Raw genomic sequence first — 20,420 nt, forward strand, 5'->3', positions numbered from 1 at the left:
CCAAAATGGAAATCTGGTTTTAATGTATAACATGGCATTCCTTTCTTGACTGAAGTCTGTTGGATTTATAATTACAAATCCATTCTAACCTATCCAAGCATTTTGTACACTACATTTATCAATGTATTTAATCAATACAATACTTTTACGTTGCTCTTTTGCTGTCAAGTTTCGCAAATAAATACTGTCTTAACATAATGAAAATAGACTGTGTCTGGCATAAACCCACCTGAAATGAATTCTCGGGAGGTTCCAGCCAAAGGTCGGGGTGGCCAATGTGAGAAGACAGTGCAGCAACTACTGCTTTACTCTTTACAGCCACTCTAGTGTTTCCCTATGTCGGTTTGATCCCATAGGTTTGTGACATGTGCGAAGCTGGGGGCTTATGCTAGAGCTTGATTAATATGAAACTATGTGATCTTTACTTTTTAATAACGAACAAAATACACATTTTGAAGATACTTGAGGAGACTGGAAAGTAGGAACGAGTAGCAAACGTCGTGGCAGTTGTGCTTCTGTGTCCTCGTAGACCAAAGATTCATCTCTTTTTTCTGTTCTTTTTTTCTGGTTCAGCAGTAGGCAAGCCAAGAATGTCAGCAGCGAATATCTCTGCTGTGATTTCCTCTGGAATTTCTTCTTCAGTCAAAGCTGCTGCACCTGGAGAGCAGTAATGACAACACAAAACACACAACAGCAATGCAAAAATGGGCTTCCCCGTCAAATTTAGAAGCAGCAGAAAGTGGATGGAATGCTTTTAAAGATGTAGAAAGTAACCATGAAAAAGTATTGGTTTACTAGCTTAATACTTTGTGCTTTGGTATCGGGGATCGCATCTGTGGAACGCGTGAGCCTGCCGGTCTCACCTTGCAGCAGGTCCCTGCCTCCGAAGGGTCAAGGGGGCGACTTTTACACTCCAGTGATTTGATGTGATTTTAGGATCCCAAGGAACCCGGGGATTTCAAAGCTGCTTTGCAGGGCCAGGCAGTTCCCTTCAGGAGCTGCACCTTTGCAGCCTGCGGCCCGTTGTCAACGTCCCTAACCAGATGCTGTTCTGCACCGGTGTGGACCGGGACGTGAATTGTACAAAAACGCGGCGCTTACCAGCAGTTCCACTTACAATGGGCAACGCCACTTGGCTGAAATCAAAGCTGTAATTTGCTGTTCTAGACTGGTGTAGACTGGGACGTAAATTGTAGACAAATGTGGTAGTTATCAACAGCTCCGTTACAATGGGCATTGCCGCCTGGATGAAATCAGCACTGTAATTTGCGTATTGTAGGATTCCTTTTTGCCCGTGGATTTTGGCGTGGAAACCTTTCACTGCGTGTTTCTAATTTCAGTTCCAAGCCAGCAGATAAGCAGCGCTGTAATCTTGTCAGGTCCCAGTTATATTTCATTGTCCATTTATTTTTAGGTACACCCATGCAATTGCTGCACGGATGAAGGACAATCTGTAGCTCTATGACTATTTTTGCAATCCCGTCTGAGCATTTTTGACAGCTCTTGGCCTAACAGGGTAATGGGTTTGCAATTTAAATTATGCTGTTTGCGAATTGAAGCGATCCTACTTCTGTGCTCCGTGGAATGCTAATCCTGTACCTGAGGGATCGTAGGTGTCCCGTTCAGATCCTCCTCCCCCAGGGCGCCTGCCCAGCAGGGCGGTCAGACACTCTGCCAGCTCGTCCTCTGTCATATGCTCTCCTGTACGCAACAAAGGAAAACCAGCCTCTTGGGTTACGGTGTCATTAGCACAAAAACTAGAAGGCAACTCGAACGAGAACGGTGTACAAACAAAACAGGACAGTTTGAAAGAGGATTGGGCTTCTCCGAGTTAGAGAGATACACGTTGCCAATTGAAACGCATGATCCCAACACAGGAAAACATTGATCCTAAGGAAAATTGCTCTTTTGTATTGCATTTTGGGCAAAAATATTTATCGAAGGGAGAAATTCTGATGCAGACGGCTCTTTAAGCTACATTGTGCTTGCAGGGGCTCGAGCTTCTATTCGCACTGAAGAATTCCTGGCTACAGTCCGTGTAGCCCTGTGTCCATGACTGTAGCCATTCCCACCCAGAGGAGGAAGAAGGTGGTGCAGGAAGGTCTTGATCTAGTATCCTGGAATAACCTGGACATAGCACTTGTTCCCCGTTAGTGGTTGGCTCATGCCCTGAAGCGTAAGGTTATAGATCTGTTACGAAACTGTTTTATCTAATGTATCTATTTATGGATGTTCACACCATCCGCATAAATAACTAACCTTTCTTGCCCTGGCTGAATCCTTGGTTTCCAAGGATCTTTGCAGCAAGGAGTTTTACCAGGTGACGTACTGACTAAAACAGCATTTCCCGTTACCTGTTTTAATGCTCAGCTAAATGCTCCCTGCTTTTACACCAGGAGCAAAGCCATAGAAGTTCGTTATTTACCTCTCCATGGCACTGGCCATAAGCGTATGTATACGTGCTTTTACAGCGTTCCCTCTGATTCAGCTGAACTAAACCATCCCATCTTCTCAGTCTTTCACACACAGATTCAGTCCAGGACTGACCAATTTCATCCCTCCTTTCTTGTCCCTCTCTTTTTCAGTTTTATACCACCTTTCTGGAGACTGCCTGACTGGACGAGAACAAGGATTCAGATGAGGGTATACCGGAAGAAGGATACAGTTTGCCAAGATCCATACTCAGCATTTGACAGACAAGATACTTCAGGCCAGCGGAGATTCCCAGAGCAGTAAAAGAAGTGCAGCTGAGACAATAGATATGATTATTCAATTTAAAATCTTAAGACAGGTGGCTTCACACGCCTGCCCTGATTACCAAGCTATAGTTCCAGATTAATTTTTTGCTACAGTGAATATGTTCTGAAATTGAAGGCAGAACTAGCAAGCATAAAACTAATATTAGAAAAGAAATAACTCACCTCTGCGCTGAAGCAGCAACAGTAAGTCTCCTCTGTCAATAACTTTGTCTCCATTCTCATTATCGTAACCAAGAACCTGAAACGCTGCTTGTATATTTTTCATTGACAAGCCAAACGCAGGTCGATGATTTATATAAAGTTTGATAAAATCCCCTAAATTGATTTTTGTCACTTGTTCTCCTGTATCCACATACTTGCTGAATTTTACTTCATTTATCATTTCTTCAATCTAAAAGATCAAGGCAAGACAGATTGTTACACGCTTTCTTTTTGAAGAGCATCAGGCCAGTTTCCGAGCTCATGAATGCCAACGTACCACAGTCGTGCATGTACTGGTGCCACAGATGTCATGACCGTATCCCAATAACAAGCTAGCACTCAGCAGCTGAGGACACACATGGCTAACGGTTACGCGCTTGTTGTTGTGACAATATTAAGTAAAGATGTGGGTAGCAGATACGTAGTCATTTTGGATTTCCTCTGTTTGCTGGCGTGATAGGCGCTCAGTGACTTTACAGCTGTTACCGGTACCTTTGCCGCAGCTGTGTCTCCAACTCTGGGGACAGTGGGCAGGCAAACCACAAACCAGTAAATACACCGCCCCGCTGCAAAAGTACCCGCGTGAAAGTCCCGACGTAACCAGGCTGCGCATGGTACGTACACGCCCTGGCAGGCATCAGCAATCTTCCCCCCCCGCCCCGACGCGACATGCATCTGGTGCAGTTCTGCCGCTGAAGTTTGCTCAGCGGGGCTGACATCCTGCACGGCTGGATCGCTCTTCTCTTGGGCGAATGGGCAAGCACTGGCCGTGCTGGATGCTAGCGGTTTTCCCGAAATCTGGTGCTGTGAGTCAGCCCAGTTGGCAGCTGTGCCAGCTGTGTCCAAAAGGCAGGATCTGCTCCGTGCCTGCCTTGTACTTGTGCTTCAGGAGGCAGCACCCTTGCAGATGATACACGGACAGCGGAGAAACGCCGGGAGAATTCCCCATTCCAACACGTACCAAGCGTGCTGCTCTCCGGGAAGGGAAGCTGATGCAAGATCTCCCTGGGGAGGACTTTGCATTCAGCCTTGGGCCTTTGTCCTTGTGTCACAAGTTTTTCCACTGAATGAAGCCTGGGGAAGAGGGAAATCTCAACCTTTTATTCTTTCCTGTAGCAAATGTCATGCCAGGCAAGAACAGTCATTTTCACTCAGCTCTGGCTGATCTGGGATTAGGTTTTATATCAGCCCCACTGAACTACAAAAGAAAAACACCATTTCCCAAAAGCTTTGCTAGTCAGCCCAAGCTGCTTTTTTTCCTCCCTCCTGCTTTTCCGTTATTAAAACACTCGAGAGAGACATGAACTTTCTCTCTGGATTTTAATACTGTCCTGCCTGCTTCGAGCAGCAGATTGTAGGTCACCTGGTTTCACAACAGCTCAGCACCTCTGTTTCTATGCCTCAAATGCGGTTTTCGTTTTGATTTGGGGAGGGGGAGGTTAACAGTTATTCTTCCAGAGACATTTCCCAAGGGAATACGTTCTCTCTGTCCCCAAGAGGCGAGAAGCGTAATGAGCCAAGGAAAAGATCTAACAAAGTACGAAGGGATAACGCCACAGCTTGACACAAGGGCAAAGCAGTCCTGGCTCAGACGAACGTTTCCTGGTTGTGGGGGCTCTAAAACAAGTCTGTTAGGTGGTGGCTGTGGCAAAGGTCCTGCCTCCCATCTGCTGGCTTTCCTGGCAGAGAGTATGCCCGGGCAGATGGGGTGGCACTGACTCACAGCACCATCTCAGCAGCCTGTGGGGCTCCTGTGCAACGGCAGAGATGAACGCAGCCTCCCCCGCAGCAAGATGAAGGGAGCACAGCGATGCGCTGCTTCCCTTGGGAGAACTCCTCCTGCGTTATAGGGCTGTAGCTGGTACAAAGAGGTCGTTATTTAAATCTCCTTGCATCAGATTCAGTAATTTTTTTTTTTTTTTTTTTTTTTTTTTTTTACACGCTTTAATGACCCTTTGCCAGGTTACAACATTACAAATGAGGTTTGTATACAATACAAACTGCCTTGCAGAAACAGCCGCAGAAGGGGAAGAAGCAGCACCCTTATTAAATCAGTTGTCTTTGTCTGCTGGAAAATTTGAAGCTAAAAAGCTCTTGAGAAATGTTTGATAGGAAGCTCCGCTGCTGCAACCTGAAAGGCAAGCTCAGAGAGAGCTTCTGCAGAGTTTGTCAGTTATGAAAGAGCTTTAAGTTCTGTGGAAATAAGAGCTGCTGTCTCCCATCTGAAAATCATTCTTTCATCAGTCCCAGGCAGACAAAGGAAGAGAGGCTCTGTCAACGTCCAGAGCCTGGACGTTGCATGGCGCTGGACATTCCCACCCGCGCTGGTAGCACATACAGGACACTGCCGAGTCTCCATCTGACCCGGAGGGACTCAGCCCATGGCCCACCAACCGCATGCTGCGTGTCAAGCAGCTCAACCACTAGCAGAAATCACAGGAGACCAAAACCTACACGCAAGGTGCTTTAGCCCACGGACAGTGGAAAGTTGGAGGCTGCTGTCCTTGGGAGCCGAAGAAAGATTCATTCCTCAGCTCCCTCAGTTCACCTTCTGGAGAAACACACCTCTGCAGCAGCAGCAGAGCACTGAACCTCCAGAAAACCCTGAAGTCATCTTTTGTTGAACGCGTCTGAACCATCGGGCTCCACGTTTGCTCAGCTTGCCCCGTGGTTGCCCAACTCTCTAGTGAGGAATCATTAATTTTGAGGAACTTGCTGCCAGATTCTGACCGCTACTATATTGATGCAGACCAGGTTAAACCCATAGAAAGGCAGCAACTCTACTCTGGAGCCAGCCAGCATGAAAATGGTCAGAATCTGGCCCTCGGGACACTTGGTAAATGCAATCAGTCTTGCTCTTTTTTCTTTTAACAACAACAATAAATCCAACTGACCAACCTTTTCCTCTGATGGATAAAATCCCATCGCTCTCATTACAGAAGGAATTTCCTCCAAGGGAATATGCGTTGACACCTGTCTGGTCTCCAGTGTATCAATACCATGGCTGCGCAGCTGTGCATAGTAAAAATAGTCTTCTAGTTCCTGCGAGGGATTCAAACGAAATACTGTAAAGTTCAGCTACCAACAGGGACGGAAGATAAGACTTCTTTCAAGGTTTACTAACAACAGGCATATCAATGAGATTGCTGTTAAAGGCGAGCTGGACAAAAAAATAAAGAAACGTCAGGCCTGTATAAATGAATCAAACTCCAACCAGATGTTGCCAGACAGCGTTCACGGTGAGCATAGTTACCCTGAAGAATTCGCCCTCTCTGCCGCCATCCAGTAGGTTGTAGAATGGGATCAAGTCCTCCCCACCCAGGGAAGCAGCAGCATCCAAGGCACTGGCAGAAGCAGAGAAAAGAAGGTACAGGAAGGGTTCATGTGAGGAGAGATTTCATCTTTCCCTTCCTAGTCATTCTTCACAGACGCTTTCAATAAATAAATAAAATCCCTGGGCCTCAGAATTCAGGAACGAAAAGCATTGCCTTGAACCGTGTGCTATTTTATCATCAGCCTGCACTTCTACAGCATATTTCATACCCAGGTTTTACATACAATAGCACAGTGTGGGAATTAATTATTACTGAATGGTCCTCTTGTTTAGTGGAATGAGCACAGGGCTTGGAGCCAGGAGCTTTTCCATGGACTTGAGCTTGGTGTCTGGCATTTAGCTTTTCTGCTTCCTTATAGAGACATTGAGGGAGATGAATTAGCTAGATCAGCATTTTGAACAGGCAGAGAAGGCTGGGGCTCGATGTTTGCAATAAACCACACAAACCTAAGCTCCCTGTTCCTTGATCTAACACATTCTTCCCCGATAACTCAGTGCAATCCATTACGCTACTTCCTCTGCTGTAACGGGTGACTGTGTCGCAGGTGCAGTCTACATTAAACTGAAAGCATCTGAGTGCCACCTCTTTGTTTCAATTTCATAGGCAGTTGGAGCCAAAAGAATCCGTTCGGCTTGTGCAGATGAAAAAGGAAACCAAGCCTGGTAGCGCAATCACGGCGTAGCGTTGCCACATAATACCCCACGCCTGGCTACGGCTTTCACGCACACCTCTGTAGTGCTGCTTCCACTGGGTTTTTTTTTTTTTTTGCAAGCTTCATGCTTTTTTCATAATTAAGTTATTTGGGTATTAAACACAGTGGAGATGGACAAGATGCCAGAAGCAGCAATAAAATGATAATTAGCTCATCAAGAGCTTTGCTCTGAAAACAAATTACATAGAAATTCAATGTTGCCTGGACCCTGGCCAACCATTATAAAGAAAGATCATTTATATTCTATTGCCTTCCTTAAAATGTTGCTTATTCTGACCCCCGACTGCTTAAGCCACACAAAGTGAAAAAGAAAATAAATAAGCCCATTGCTTTCCCATCCAGGTTTCCTTTGTTCTGGCACATGAAGGTGAGCTGGCTCAGCACCCTTTGGGCTTTCCTCTGAGCAAGCAGTACCTGCAAGAAACGTTTTATGCGGGACCAGCACGTGTCTCAACCACGAAGCCTTTGTCCTAGAAGGTGAGCGGCAACTGTGTTTCACAGGTTCAGTGAGCTCCAAAAGGCAAAAAAGAGTGAGAGCTAAAAGCCAACCCCTGTAGGATTGATTTACCAGAAACCAGGAGATGTGTTCTGTGCTAGGAGGGTGACACGCAGGATTTAAAAAAAAAAAATAAAAAAAATCCAGCCGCAGACTGACAGGGAACATGCCACACTATCTATCTTTCCTAGCTCCGGCACGGGCGAAGCTCCCTTTCCAGTCCTCAAAGTGTGCAGCTGCTCGGTGCTGGCCGGGCAGTTTTCAGCTCATTCGCAGCTGCCTGCTCCCTTTCGACGCACAAACGTGTCTACCGGGCGTCTGCAGCCACGCTCGCGAGGGGACAGCCCTCGGCCCTGCACACACGCTGCGACGAGCGGCTTTGGTCCTTGACATGCAAAGGAACAGAAATATATATCCTGTCTTTGCCGTGTCAGCACACGCCTGGCACCGCTGCCCCGGAGAGCGGGCAGGGGGGAATCGCACACTTCCAGAGACAGGCAGAAGAAACCTGGCAGGGTTTAGCGCTGACACTCCGGGCCGGAGCCTAGAAATCCTTGTTTGCAAAAGCAGCCTTCACTCCTCCAGCGACCCCATTTACTGCCGTCCGTTTACTCATGTAAGCAAAGCTTTATAGGATTAAGGTGGCTTGTCCTAAATCCAATCTTCAAATGCGGGGGGGATTTCCTAGCAAATGCTGGCCTATCCCATTTGGAGAGCAGACACTGTGGTATCACCACTCGCCCTGTACGCTCCCTCCTGCAGCCAGCGCAGCTCCTCCGATCCCCTGCCTAACCCCGACAGTCCCCCATCACACCCACCAGGCCCTCGCAAGGACCAGAAAATCCTCTGCTCGACTTTGGGTACCGATTCCCAAACCGGAGTTTTGTAGAGGTGCTATGGGCACCGCCTACGAGTTCTGCTGGTTTAATCCCCCGCTATGGACTATATGGCTACGTCACGTGAAGGGGAGCACGTAGCCCCATTCTCAGGGTAAATGCTGGGGAACATTTGCTTCAGCTGTGTTGGCCAAGCAGCTGTGGAAAGTCATAACAAGACTCCTTTCTCCTTCCTGCGGTACTCACTTTAGGTCGACCTCCCATTTCATAACAGTGCAGTCCTTCCCCCCCACTGTAAAGATGTAGCGTCCGTCGTAGGAGCTAGCGAGGTCAGAGACACCATCCGGGTGGCAAACGAAAGCTGAGGACTTGTGGGGGTTGCCATCGACAGGTAAAATCTGCAAGCCCACCTGTAAGGAAAGAGGCAGCCTGGGAGGGCTGGGGGTCCCACGGGAGGGCTGCACGCCAGGGCAGCACTGCGTCCTCCTCCCCGAAGCTCGCTCGGCTCTCAGGCAGGGCCAGCCTACACGGGGTTTGGTCTGCAGTGAAATTCCCCCAGGGACCACCACCTCTACAAGTGGGGGCTCGTCTACAGCTGGGGCGGATGGGGCTCCGTACCTTGTCCTTTGTAATGTACACCAGGTAGTGTTTCTGGGGATCCGTGGTGTTAGTTGCTGGGAGGATTTGTATCTTCTCCAACGGGGAGCCATAGGTTGGTCCCAAAAGTGTCTTTCTAAAGGCAAACAACATTTTCATCCATTCTAGGGCTCACAAAACATTTTTCCTCTCTGAACGGCTGCTGTGCAGAAGGATGGGTAGATATGGGGAGTGTGATGGGTGCAAAGGCTTTGTACTCCTGGCTGAGAGGACAGGATAGGACAGGGTCCCTGGCTAGAAGGGACCACACTGCAGCTAAGAGAGGAATTAAGTGCTCAGGGATCATTCTGTCCTTGTTCTTTGCTTGTGTGGGCTCCTGTTTCTTTACCTGACGTGCACCTGCCACATCTCAAGTCCAACATGCTGGGCAGATCGAGATCCACCTGCAGCCACAATTTTACTATTTGACGCATTAGTGCACAGCAGAGTGGGCACAAGGATGAAGCAACCTGGGGGCCCTAGAGTCATCCCACGATCTGCATCATGGATGGGCAAACACATGCTCGTGGTTCGGTGTAGGGTGGGCATTAGACAGAGGAGAACAGAGAGTCAGGATGGGGCTCCCAGGCAGCGGTAGGTCTGAATCTCTCCTCTACCTGCACATTTTGGTCGTTGTGTTGTAGAGCTTCATTTTGTAGTGGTTGTTGGCGGTGAGGATAAAGGACTCGGTGCTGAGCTGTGGGTACCAGGCCAAGCACAGGGGCACAGCAACCTGCTCTACCCGGTCCCTGTGCAAGACCACCAAGTGATCCTTGCTGCTGCTGTTCAGGTCGTATTCAACCTGGAGGGAAGACAAGGAAACACAGCAACTCCTTTGTGGTCTGGCAGCACCCTGGACTTTGCAGATTAAGTGAATCCAGCATCTCTCGCAGCAGCCGGGGCGAGCAGATCGTTGTAACAGAGCCTCCGCCCTGAACCCGGGCAGATCTGCCCTAAGACCAGGCTGAGAAACAACCCCCTGCGATGGACCCGGTGGGGAGAGGTTAGGAGCTGCAGAACCAAAGACTGCCTCCTCCCTTGATGCTTTTGTCCAGCCCCCCACCGAAACCACAAAGCTCCGCTGCCCTTTACCCTTTCACATTGACTTACCAGCTGCCGGTCCTCCCCAAGGCTGAGGAGCCTGGGCTCGTTGCTGTCTAACTGGACCCCAAAGAGGATGCTGCGGATGGGTTTGTAGTGGGAGTGCAGCCCTGCGAGGTGTTCCCAGCATCTGCTCCCATTTTGCAGGGCTCTTTTGTAAACAATCACTGAGTATTTCTCATCCTGGAACGACAGCGTAAAGGTCAACAAACCACATCCCCCACGCGTGTCCCCTGGCTGGCAGCGGGCGGCTCTGCACGTCCCCCTCCGGGCTTAGCTCGGCCCGTTCCGTTTTGTGAGTCCCAGCAGGAGGGTCAGAGGCACAGCCAGGGTAAAGCACCGGGTCAGACACATTTTGGCAGCTGCTCCCAGGGGTATCACTGCAGTGGTCCTCAGCCTGGCTGAGCATCCTGGAGGGCATTCTCTGTCCTGCTCTCACAGCAGAGGAGCAGTAAATCGAGTTCAGCGACTCCCCAGAAATCACAGGGACGATGCTTCCCACTGCTCTGCCCTGGCATCCGTGCATGAAGGGCGAGTCTTTTTTCTTTGTACAGATCATCACCAGTTGCTACAACCTCTGTGCCAAACTGCCTCAACACTTCTGCACTGAAACGTGGGACCAAGGGAGCAACCCCCCCGTGGTGCACCAGCCAGGAGGAAATCCCCGCTCCGGCCCTTTCTACAGATGTCACTAAAGTCAGGGACGGGACGCTGCCAGCAGCAGGTCTGTGGAGCGGCTGTGGCTGGTGACCCTTTTACAGAGTGACTCTTCAAGCCAGAAAAACATTTCCGAGTCACGAAGCCCCTGGGGAGGGACAGCCCTCTGCACCGCTCGCTCTGCCGTGCCTCGCAGGGTGGCCGGCAGTTCCCAGTCCCACCGAAAGCTGCACCACGAGCAGCACAGGTAAATCACCAAGAGGAAAAACCAAGCTTACGGCAGTTGCGAGGTACTCCGAATCGTGAGAGAAGCTAATATGAGTCACAGGACCATGCGAGAACTTGAACTCTTTGCAGCTGGACTGAAGGGAAATAGCATCGAGAATGTAAACGCTTCCATCAGTAAAACCAGCGGCCAGAAAATAACCTGAAAAGCACGCCAGAAAACTCTCACGACACGATCACTCCTCCCGGGAAGGCCAGTGCTTGGCACACGGGGAGGTCACGAGACCGGGATACCTTCAGGGTCGTAGGACAAGCACTGGATGCCAGCCTGGGTGAATATCCTGCTAACGAGGTACTTGGTCTGCCGGTAGTCCCACACCTTCAGCAGCCCACAGTGACTCCCCACAGCAACGAGGGTCTGCCGGGGGTGAGAGGCAATGGCAGTCACAGCTTGCTTCGCCTCTTCCAGGACTTTTTCAAAGTTTGTCCTGTCTGTTGCAACATGGAGCACGGTTGCATCAGAGGTTGAAAGGATAAAGTTCCTGTTTAGTGTGAGAGAAACAGAATTTGATGAATCAGACTAGCTGGCTCATGTCCCTCCAAGCAATATTACACATCAGTCTCTTTTTGGCAACTTAGTTGGTCAATCACTTATATTTTGTGACATGCGATATGCAAACACTTCTTGACCTGGAAGGCAGGTGGCACTTTGTATTAGTGACCTGGTAAATCTCCGCGGGAAGACACTGGAGCCAGTTCCATTTTCTACTTGGGTAGGCAAGCCAGAAGATGGATACCCAGACATCTGGGTAGCTTTTGCCGTTTGCAAGTCACTGGTGTGTGAGACGGACAAATGAGCAATTGAGGATACTCTGAATAGTCCTTTCACATGTCTCCATGCCACCATTGTCAGTGGCTCCATGTTGACCGCGCTGCCATGGACAAGGTCAGAGGACAGTTTCAGTCCTGCGCCGCAGACAGAGCAGCTGCCTGTCTGTTCGCTCAGCCGTGCCAACCGTAACGCAGGGAAGAGGGTCCCGCTGCATAATTGGTGATGTGTAAAGCAGACGTCTGAATAATTATGCACGTTATAGAATAAATATGTATAGTCCTCAGCCCGCCTGAGGACTGAAAGTCTGGACTGAGAGTAGAGGGTCAAGAGAGAACCACACAGAGATCTAAGAGCTGCACAGACAGATGTGCACAGCTGCATCACGTGGGCAGCACCAGCGGGGAAACTGCAGCCTCTTCTGTGAGCTGGCCCATGACACGTTATGGTTGTGCACATCTGGCTGTCAGAGGACAGCAGTGCCTTAGCTGGGCTCTTCAGCCATACCTGATCCCACCAGCCTGGTGAGACGGGCAGGCTCAAGGCTTCTCCTTTGGTTTTCTGCTGTTTGTGCCACCCAGAGCAGCTGCAAGCAGCAGGAGCTGCAGCACTGACCCAAGAAGAGGGACGAGACAAAAGAGACCGACAGGGAAAAACCAAACTGTTCCCCAGGGCGCTGCTCCAGCCTGGAGAGGAATCTGTCCCACATGGCTCCTTGGAAAACACGTGCGGTTGAGGACAGACGTTGCCAGGAGAGCCTTAACAGGAGTGGCAGACATATGGTTTGCAGGCTGAATCGAGCTTCATCTGGCCTGCAGACTCCCTCTAAATCATCAGACGCAGCTACGTCACACAGAGGAGTGGAGAGGGGCCGGCGACCAGGCTGGGGCTCTCCCAGGCTCCTGAGTCGCCGTGGTACAACCCCAGCACCAGTGCCATCACCGCTGGGGCGGTCTGCACCGCCACTGCCCCGATTAGCTTGCCTAGCCACAAGAAAAACCTAACTGGAAATAGCCATCCAAGGGAGGGGTCTGGGGGGGGATTAAGGGGCCCGGCGGGAGCTGCAGGCTCGGCATTACGCTGCCTGGTGCGCTGGGTACGTGACAGAGGACCTGCGTGCCCCTGGACCAGCTGGTCATCTCCGTGTCCGCGTTAACGCTTCTCTCGCCTGCGCCAAGGCATCACATCAGGTTCAGAATTTGGGATCTGCTGGAGCCCACTTGGGTTTTGGTGGCCACTGAGAGTTGCCCGGGGGCTGCGCAGGAGACAGCCCCCTGCTTCGCTCTGGTGGGCAGGTGGGACAAATACCCAAAATTAAAATCTGCGGAGAAGGGGAATAAAGGGACATTTTCCCTCCCTGTCCTGCCCAGAAGCCTGGGTACAGGGTCGAAACCTGCTCCAGCCAAGGCAGAAGCCCATGGGGCAGCTTTCAGTTGACCATCTCCCCAGCTGTCGAGCTGCAGGGCAAACGCAGGAGAAGACCTGGGTTTATAAAGAGGCACTCACCTGGCAACGAAGGGCTGGCTGCTGGCGGTGCAGGAGGTGGAGCAGGCTGGGGAGGCACCGGCAGGATCAGGAGGGGTTTTGGAGAAGGAGATGGACTGAATGGGACCCACTTTGCTGTGGCTGTAGCAGGTGAGGAGATGCAGGTGTCCATCGTAGAATTTAACCTGACCTTTCACATCGCCTGTTACTATGCAGCTGCAAGGAAGGGAAAGCTTTTTAACCAACGCGCTGATTGAGAACTCCCAAATATTTCTTGGATAGCATCCTTGGGAAGAAGCAAATCTCTTCCCCTTTTTTCTGCACAAGTGCGTGAGCAGAGCCCCGTGGAGATGTACAGGGGGAAAGCCCAGGGCTGTGCAGAAACCACCGGGCTCTGCTGTGACCCTGCAGTGTCCCCAAGGCTGTCAAGGCGTTCGGTGGCTGTCTGCTCCCTCTGCCGGTAAAGACCAGGAGGCTGAGCAAGACTCATCCACCATCCTCCATGGCCGTGGCCAACCCCGTGTCTGAGCTACCCCAGCAGAGCTGGAATCACGTTGCCAGGAGTTTTCTGCTTCCCCCCCCGCCGCCCCCCCAGCCAAACCCATTGCTGGAAAAAGCCGGAGCAATGGCTCAGAAAGCAGCAGCGCTTTCCTGCATGAATTTCCCTGGTCCTCATACGCGGCCGAGTGACTTAAACTGCAACGCTTGGCCGTAGTTCATCAACGTTAGCTCTGCCATTCCTGTGGCTGAGATGTCTAAGGACTGTACCTACGGCTGCTGAAAACTGCCGTCCCGTTACCTCTCAAATGCCATGAGCACGGTAAGGCTGTCCTTCTGCATGGGCACCAGTTTGGTGGCCTTCACGCTGTGTGGCTTGGCCCGCAGTTCCTCGGAGGGAGTGCGGGGACAGGCCACGTCCCACACCACCAGCTTCCCAGCCGAGGTGCCCGTCAGAGCTTGCGAGTTGTTAAAATGAAAAACCGACTGGCTGAAGCGTCCCACCACGCTGTTGAAGGTCTGCAGAGAGAGCGGCGAGGCCACGTGTTCATCCCGGTTGCTGGCTCTTCCCTTCTCAAGCAGAGATGTTCCTGCTTGGTCCCTCCATGTGACATTCCCTCCCCGTCTCATGGTAGGACCAGAGGCAAGACCCCCCCCAGGAGAGGATGCAGTGGGGCATCTCTGGGAAGAGAGTTCCTCTTGACCTCAGCTCAGGCAATCCTGGCTTCTCCTTCAGGAGACCAAGGAGGACAGGATGGAGACATGGCCATTTTTTTGCTTAAGGGGATGGGAAGGGACAGTGCTGCTGCCAGGAGGAAAGCCAAGAGGGTGACATGCTGTGGTGTGTCCCCCCCACACTCACCTGGCTGCTCAGGAGCGGTGCACTGTACTGCAACCCGGCATCGCCCTGGGGAAGCGGAGAACATGTCCAAGACAAGCATTTTGAAACTCTGCTCTGCAGTGCCAGCGTGTCCCTTCCCCCTCGCTGGGCACCGGCCCCACGTCATGGTGACCAAAACAGGGCTCCTAGGACAGAAAGGCTCCACGACCTTCCAGAGAGCACAAAACACTCTCCACCCACTCCTCTCCCAAAAGGCGCTGACTGGCACGCTGCCTCGCTGGCGTGCGGCCCCCTGCACCACCTCCCGACCCTCTGGGAGCACGTCTGGCACCAGAAATACAGCTCCCCGTGTCGCTACTTACCCACAGGTAAAATATCACCTGGGTTTTGCTGTTGCTGATAAATTCATAGGGATTTTGGGGGTTAAAAATGATATAATCCTGAAATTAAAAAGGGAAAAAATCACATTAATGCCAAGCCGAGCGATGCTTTCTGGCTATTCTTTCATACAAGACATCAGCTTTTATCCAAAACCCACTTCACCACCTGCGTTGACCTGAAAACTTGATCCAAATTCCCTGTGAAACACCAGAGCCGTGCTCTCTCCTCTGCGAGCGGGGACAAACCATCAGGGCCGTGGGCTTTTCCTGCCACGAGCTCCGGGTGATGCCAGGGAGGACATCCCACCAGGGTCCCCTCTGGGGCCCATGGCTGTCGGGCAGCGGAGGAGCAGCGATAACAGCCCCGAGGTGCTCTGCAGGGATGGGGTGGGATCCTGCCTCCCATCTCCAGCCAGCATCGACCTGCAGCCCCGTGCTGGGTGGGGGCACGGAGGGGTAGGAGGGAGACGAGGACGGGGCTGCCCACTCCAGCCCGGTCACGCTCCTCTGCGCCCCACGGCCACTCACCTGATACCCAAACTCGGGCCTCAGCTCCGTGCTGCACGCAGGTTTCTCTGTGGGCAAAGTCCACTTCCAAACACAAACTCTCTGGCAGAGAAGGGAAAACCAAGGGACATTTGTGGCTTTCTGGGAGCTTGGGGGAGCCAGGTGAACCCCATTCCCTCCAGCTGCAGGGCATAAAAGACTGGAGCAGGATAAACCCAGCATTGCCCGGCAGCAGAGAGCTTAATTTCAGGAAATAATGCTAGAAATTGCTTCAATGAAAGCGTGTTGGAGTCAGAAGGGTTTATCCCAACTTAAGATCCATTTTTCTCAACTCTGCAGCATTCATTTTAGTGAAATCCAGGTCTGTCTTCCCATGGCTCAGCAAAACCAAGCCATCACTCTGCAAACCCCCTCCATCTCTCTTCTGCTCTCCCCATCCGAATGCCCCCCTCCCCTTTGGCCTCACTGGGAAAAACTCCCAGGGATCTATCCTGCAAAGCTACGGAAGAAAAGATATTTTCTTTACCTGCACTGTACCAGCACTAATGGTTGCCAAATACTTCGCATCCTGGGAAAGAGCAATAGCACTGACCCCATCCTCTGGATGACTCTCAAAGATGGTGTGCACCGGTATCCTACGGAGCAAAGTCCTCATGGGCGCTCACGGCAGCACAGGGGTTTTCGTGGAAATTGCTTGGCAAAATCTGTGGCACAGCCCAGCCCGGTCTGCATGGCAGGGAGGGAGTCTGCAAACGGCGGTGCTGCCGTGGGAGCAGCCAGCACCACGGCTGATGCTCAACGTCCTCTCCATCCCTTCCTCCCAAGGAAACGGCTCTGGGAAGCAACTCATCAGTGATCTTTTAAGAAAAGACTACAGCTTGGGGACATGATATACTTAATCTGGGGGGACTTGACCCCAACTCGGTGTCCTCTGGGTGTGGGTCATACAAGGATGATGAAGCCCTCGGTTTGGTTTTGGCTCCTTTTGCTCGTTTACCCCGTCCCCGTGTTTCTCCCCCTTCACTCTCAGCTGAGACCGGAGCCGGTCTGAAGTGATTTACTGGACAGAGGACGTTTCCAAAGGGGAGGTTCCCGGGAGCTTACCTGGAGAAGGAGTCCCACACGATGATCAGAGCATCTGGCCCTCGGTCAGCAGTTGCAACCCAGCGCCTGTCTTCACTCACAGACAGGCAAGAAATGATGTTCGTGTGGCCCTGGGGAAAGCGAAGCAGCACAGTGCCGCGGAGGCTCCAGACCCGGTGAGTATTGAAAACATTCATCAAACTGGTCTGCTCATGATCTCCCCTTCACTCCTCTCCCAAGGGTCCTCGCTCTCATCCTTCTAGCCCAACTTTTGCATCCCATTTTCCACAGGTTCTCCTGAGCCCATCACCCCGTCCTTATGCCTTGCGCTGGCTGCGGCTGCCCGAGCCAAGCAGCAGCGGAGAGGAGGGGGCCATGCTGCACGTGCCGCTCGCGGTCACCGCTGCAATCCAACACAAAGCACCAACACGTGTTGGGAATTGCAACAGGTGTACGAGCAAAACAATGCTGCCCTTTAACGGGCAGTTCCTTGATTCGGTTGTAGGTGACCCCTACACATCGGGAAAAGAGACGGGAGGGAGTTTGGGAGAAGGGGAGGAGGAGGAAGGAGACGCACGGTGCTGCGTGCCAGACCTGCAGGTGGTACTGCCTGTTCCCCAGGACATCGTGGATGACCACTGTGTGGGAGGAGACGTACAGGAGCACCCGGTCCTCCCCGTCCATCAGGCTGTGCACGGCCAGGCTGCTGTTGTAGCCCAGCACCCAGGACAGGCTCTGTGGGGAAGAGGCAGATACTGGCACTTAGCGGACAGGACAAAAAAACCCCAAACCAAACAAAACCAAACACAAAAGGCCTCTGGGGTGATGGGAGAGAGCTGAGCAGGAGTGCCGGGTGCTGTGTGGACCATCAGGGTGACACCGTGCCCGCTGGTACTCACAAGGGGATGAAGGCTGGACTGCTCATCCTTCTGGAAGAGCATCCCTGGCGTGGCCGCCCACACCAAGCTGGCAGAGCCGTCACGCTGGTCGTCCTCCCTGCTCCTCTGCTGTGTTTCCTGCTCCCAGTGGCTGGGCCCCAAGCAAGGCCTGGAAATGGCCCCCTTGGGCTCAGGCAGTCCTGGAGGTGGTCCAGGGGGTCCAGCACCCTCTGTGTGTGGTGTCCCAGTCGTGTCTTCTCCCAGAGCAGTCCTCAAGCCAGCCACCTCCTGCCTCCCAGCCCAGGTGCCGGGCAGAGTGCCTGGGATCCCCATCCCTGAAGGAGACCAGAGGAGACCCAGCGGTGCATCTGCTCCAGCATCCTCCCGTGCTCCTTCCTTCTCCTTGGCAGCATCCTCTGGTAATCCTTCCATCTTCTTGGTGACAGCAAGGGAGTCCTCGGAAAGAGAGAGAAGTTTTGGTGCACGCTGGCTTCTGGGCTGCTCCACAGCTAATGGGAACGCACCCAGCATGTCTCAGATCCAACTTACTCTTAGGGCTGGCTCCAGTATCAGGAGACTCCTCTGCTCCTGTCCAAACTGCTTATGGACTTGTACCAGGGAAAAAAAATACCATGGAAAGTTTCCCACCAGTCGCTGCATCTCTTTCTGCACATCTAATCTCGCCCTCTTTGCACCTCCACAGCATCCTGTGTCTCACCCCAGAACCTCTTCTGGGCAGCTCCTATGATCTGGACTAAGATGCCCAAGTTTCTCCTCCAGAACTAACCTATGGGTCCTTTGAAGGCAAAAAGTCTGGCGCATCCCCCAACTATTCCCCATGCAATGGTAATTGATTGCTGCGATGAGGGACACAGTCATGTGCTGGAGAGGGAGAGATGGCAAATTGAGGTTAAAACCAGGGGAATTAGGTCCTGGAACTGGGGCTGAGATGGCTGCGAAGGACTCTCCAGCAATCCCAGCTCTGCTGCCAGTGTCTCCTGCTGTGCTGCCCCCAGAGCAGACGGAAAGGGAGGATAAAAATATCCCACACCACCTTCCTCAGCCCCTCGTCAGGCTGTTAATAAATGCATTCGATAGCCCTGGGGTGTCAGAGCTCGCAGCAGCCCCCGGACAGGCTTTCCCCAGTCTGAGCACTGGCCACTTAATCTTGTTCTTGGGATCCACATCAGCTTTTGCCTCTCCCCATGGGGCTACTTGATTCTCTATAGCAAGCTCTCGTGCAAGGTATAAACCTCGTTTGGACACCGTTTCTGTTTCCCAGGGAGGTAAGATAACATTTCGTTCAGCACAGGGATGACACCAGGTTCCCTCCTGCTCACGTAACTCTCGGGCAGCTCAAGCGCTCGGCAAGTATCGATGGTTGGGCTGAAACTACGCAGAGATGCTGCATCCGCAGAGCCCCGCTGGCAGGGTCCCTGCTCCGCTTCCCCAGGGACAACTCGGGAGAAACCACATCCAGGATACACTCCCCCCCTCCCAGTTCTGGAGCCGGGGGCTCTGCTTCCATGAGGACCTGCCTGCGGACCCTGTGTCAGGCAGGGCTTGCCATGGTGCTGTCCTCACCCGCTCGGGCAGCACGGCCATCTCCCAAGTTGTCTGTCCATCCTGGGACATCTCCTCGGGCTTGCTGCTCACTCCTGTTCTTCCCCCTCCTCGGGTGTAACCTCACTCAACCCATCCCTCCAGGGGGCTGGGGCACCGAGATGCTTTGAAACACACCCCACACACACCCCCCCCCAGGTTTGGCTGCGCAATGACCTGGAATTTGGCACGGCAGGAGGAAAGGGCACCTGTGAAGCTGGGAAACAGCTCCCAGAGCCCCTTTTCAGTTCCAGTAACGCTCCCGCCGAGCGTGAGCAAGCCCAGCACAGCCCCCGTATGAGGCTCCCTGCCCCTTTGCCCCCACGCCACGCTGGGCACAGACATCGCCCCTCGGACGGGGTTTTGTTTCAGCCCCTGTAAGCAGCGGGGCTGCTCCTGGGTGGCAGCTGGATCATCTCCGGCTTCACGGGTCTGGATTTGAGCCAACGCTGAAACCTCGTGCACGGAGAGTTTTCACAGGAGCGGGAAGGGGGCCCTGGGAGAAACCCTCCCTCTGGCCCCGGCAGGCAGGACAGCTGCTCGGAGGCAGCCATGGCCCCCAGGTCCCACCGGGGTCACCGCAGAGCTCTTCCCAAGCCCCCTCCAGGCCTAGCTGCCCCCCCAACCGTCCCATCCTCCCGCTGCCCCGAGGGACTCCCCTGGGACCCCACCGCTCACCGTCACACCGGTCCCCGTTTCTGTTTGCATCCGACTGCTGTTCCCAGGCAACGGCTGCACCAACGGCGGCACCAACGGCGGCCACCAGCCACGGCCTGGAACACACCGGGAGAGGGGGGGGGGCTGTACAGGGAGAGACGGGGTGACAGACCCTCCTCATCCCCACCGGCTGCCATGGAGGGGCAGCGCTGTCCCCTTGCCCAAGGCAGGAACCCAGCGGTGTGGGGGGGACGTTCAGCCCTTCGCCCTGGCCAAGCCTGAGGCCTGCTTGTGGCTGTGACAAAGCCCCTCTTGGCATCCCCAGACCGCCCAGGGAACAGGGCGAGCGCTCTTTACCCCATTTCCCCCCCTCCCCCAGGGGGTTGTGGGCAGCTTCTGCTCCCTTGGCACCCCCGAGCAGGACGAGCAGAGCAAAAGCAAGAAAAACATCAGCCTCCAACCACTGCCAGGTGCCCCCCGCCGCCCCCAGCTCTCCGCTGGGATGGCACTCGCACAGGGGACCCCATTCCCAGGGACCGCTCCAAGCCATCGCCTTCACCCCCGCAGCTAATCAGCTCTAAGCGCTCCCAACTGTTGGCTTCAGCCTTGCTGTTAAGATCAAATAATAACAATTTCTAAATCTAATTTGTTTTTTCTTCTGCCCAGCAAGAGCCCGGTACCCTGCTGGGAGAGGAAAGGAGT

The 20,420-nt window shown here is 52.9% G+C and overlaps 1 protein-coding gene and 1 long non-coding RNA gene across 4 annotated transcripts; one reads left to right on the forward strand and one right to left on the reverse strand.

Annotated features, from left to right (window-relative positions):
• Window positions 1-415: 415 nt before the first annotated feature.
• Window positions 416-19,859, reverse strand: CFAP251 (cilia and flagella associated protein 251). 2 transcript variants are annotated; one of them, XM_075769436.1, is made up of 21 exons: window positions 19,740-19,859; window positions 17,481-17,915; window positions 17,176-17,316; window positions 16,603-16,712; window positions 16,025-16,133; window positions 15,520-15,600; window positions 14,992-15,051; window positions 14,633-14,677; window positions 14,072-14,289; window positions 13,294-13,488; window positions 11,253-11,500; window positions 11,012-11,160; window positions 10,086-10,259; window positions 9,593-9,777; window positions 8,958-9,072; window positions 8,586-8,749; window positions 6,214-6,304; window positions 5,859-6,002; window positions 2,922-3,150; window positions 1,600-1,701; window positions 416-657 (listed from the first exon to the last, which is right to left on the reverse strand). In XM_075769436.1, exons 1-21 carry the CDS (start codon window positions 19,767-19,769, stop codon window positions 539-541), a joined length of 3,144 nt encoding a protein of 1,047 aa, XP_075625551.1. In that variant the 5' UTR covers window positions 19,770-19,859; the 3' UTR covers window positions 416-538. The 2 variants fall into 2 exon arrangements, with proteins under 2 accessions (XP_075625551.1, XP_075625550.1); XM_075769435.1 differs by having other exon boundaries at window positions 14,974-15,051.
• LOC142604225 (uncharacterized) lies at window positions 948-3,404 on the forward strand. 2 transcript variants are annotated; one of them, XR_012838115.1, is made up of 3 exons: window positions 956-1,516; window positions 2,586-2,942; window positions 3,158-3,404. It is a non-coding gene; the product is annotated as an uncharacterized LOC142604225 (long non-coding RNA). The 2 variants fall into 2 exon arrangements; XR_012838114.1 differs by lacking the exon at window positions 3,158-3,404 and having other exon boundaries at window positions 948-1,516; window positions 2,586-3,079.
• Window positions 19,860-20,420: the final 561 nt, after the last annotated feature.

Source organism: Balearica regulorum, chromosome 17 (genome assembly GCF_011004875.1).
Source record: "Balearica regulorum gibbericeps isolate bBalReg1 chromosome 17, bBalReg1.pri, whole genome shotgun sequence".
Lineage (NCBI taxonomy): Eukaryota > Metazoa > Chordata > Aves > Gruiformes > Gruidae > Balearica > Balearica regulorum.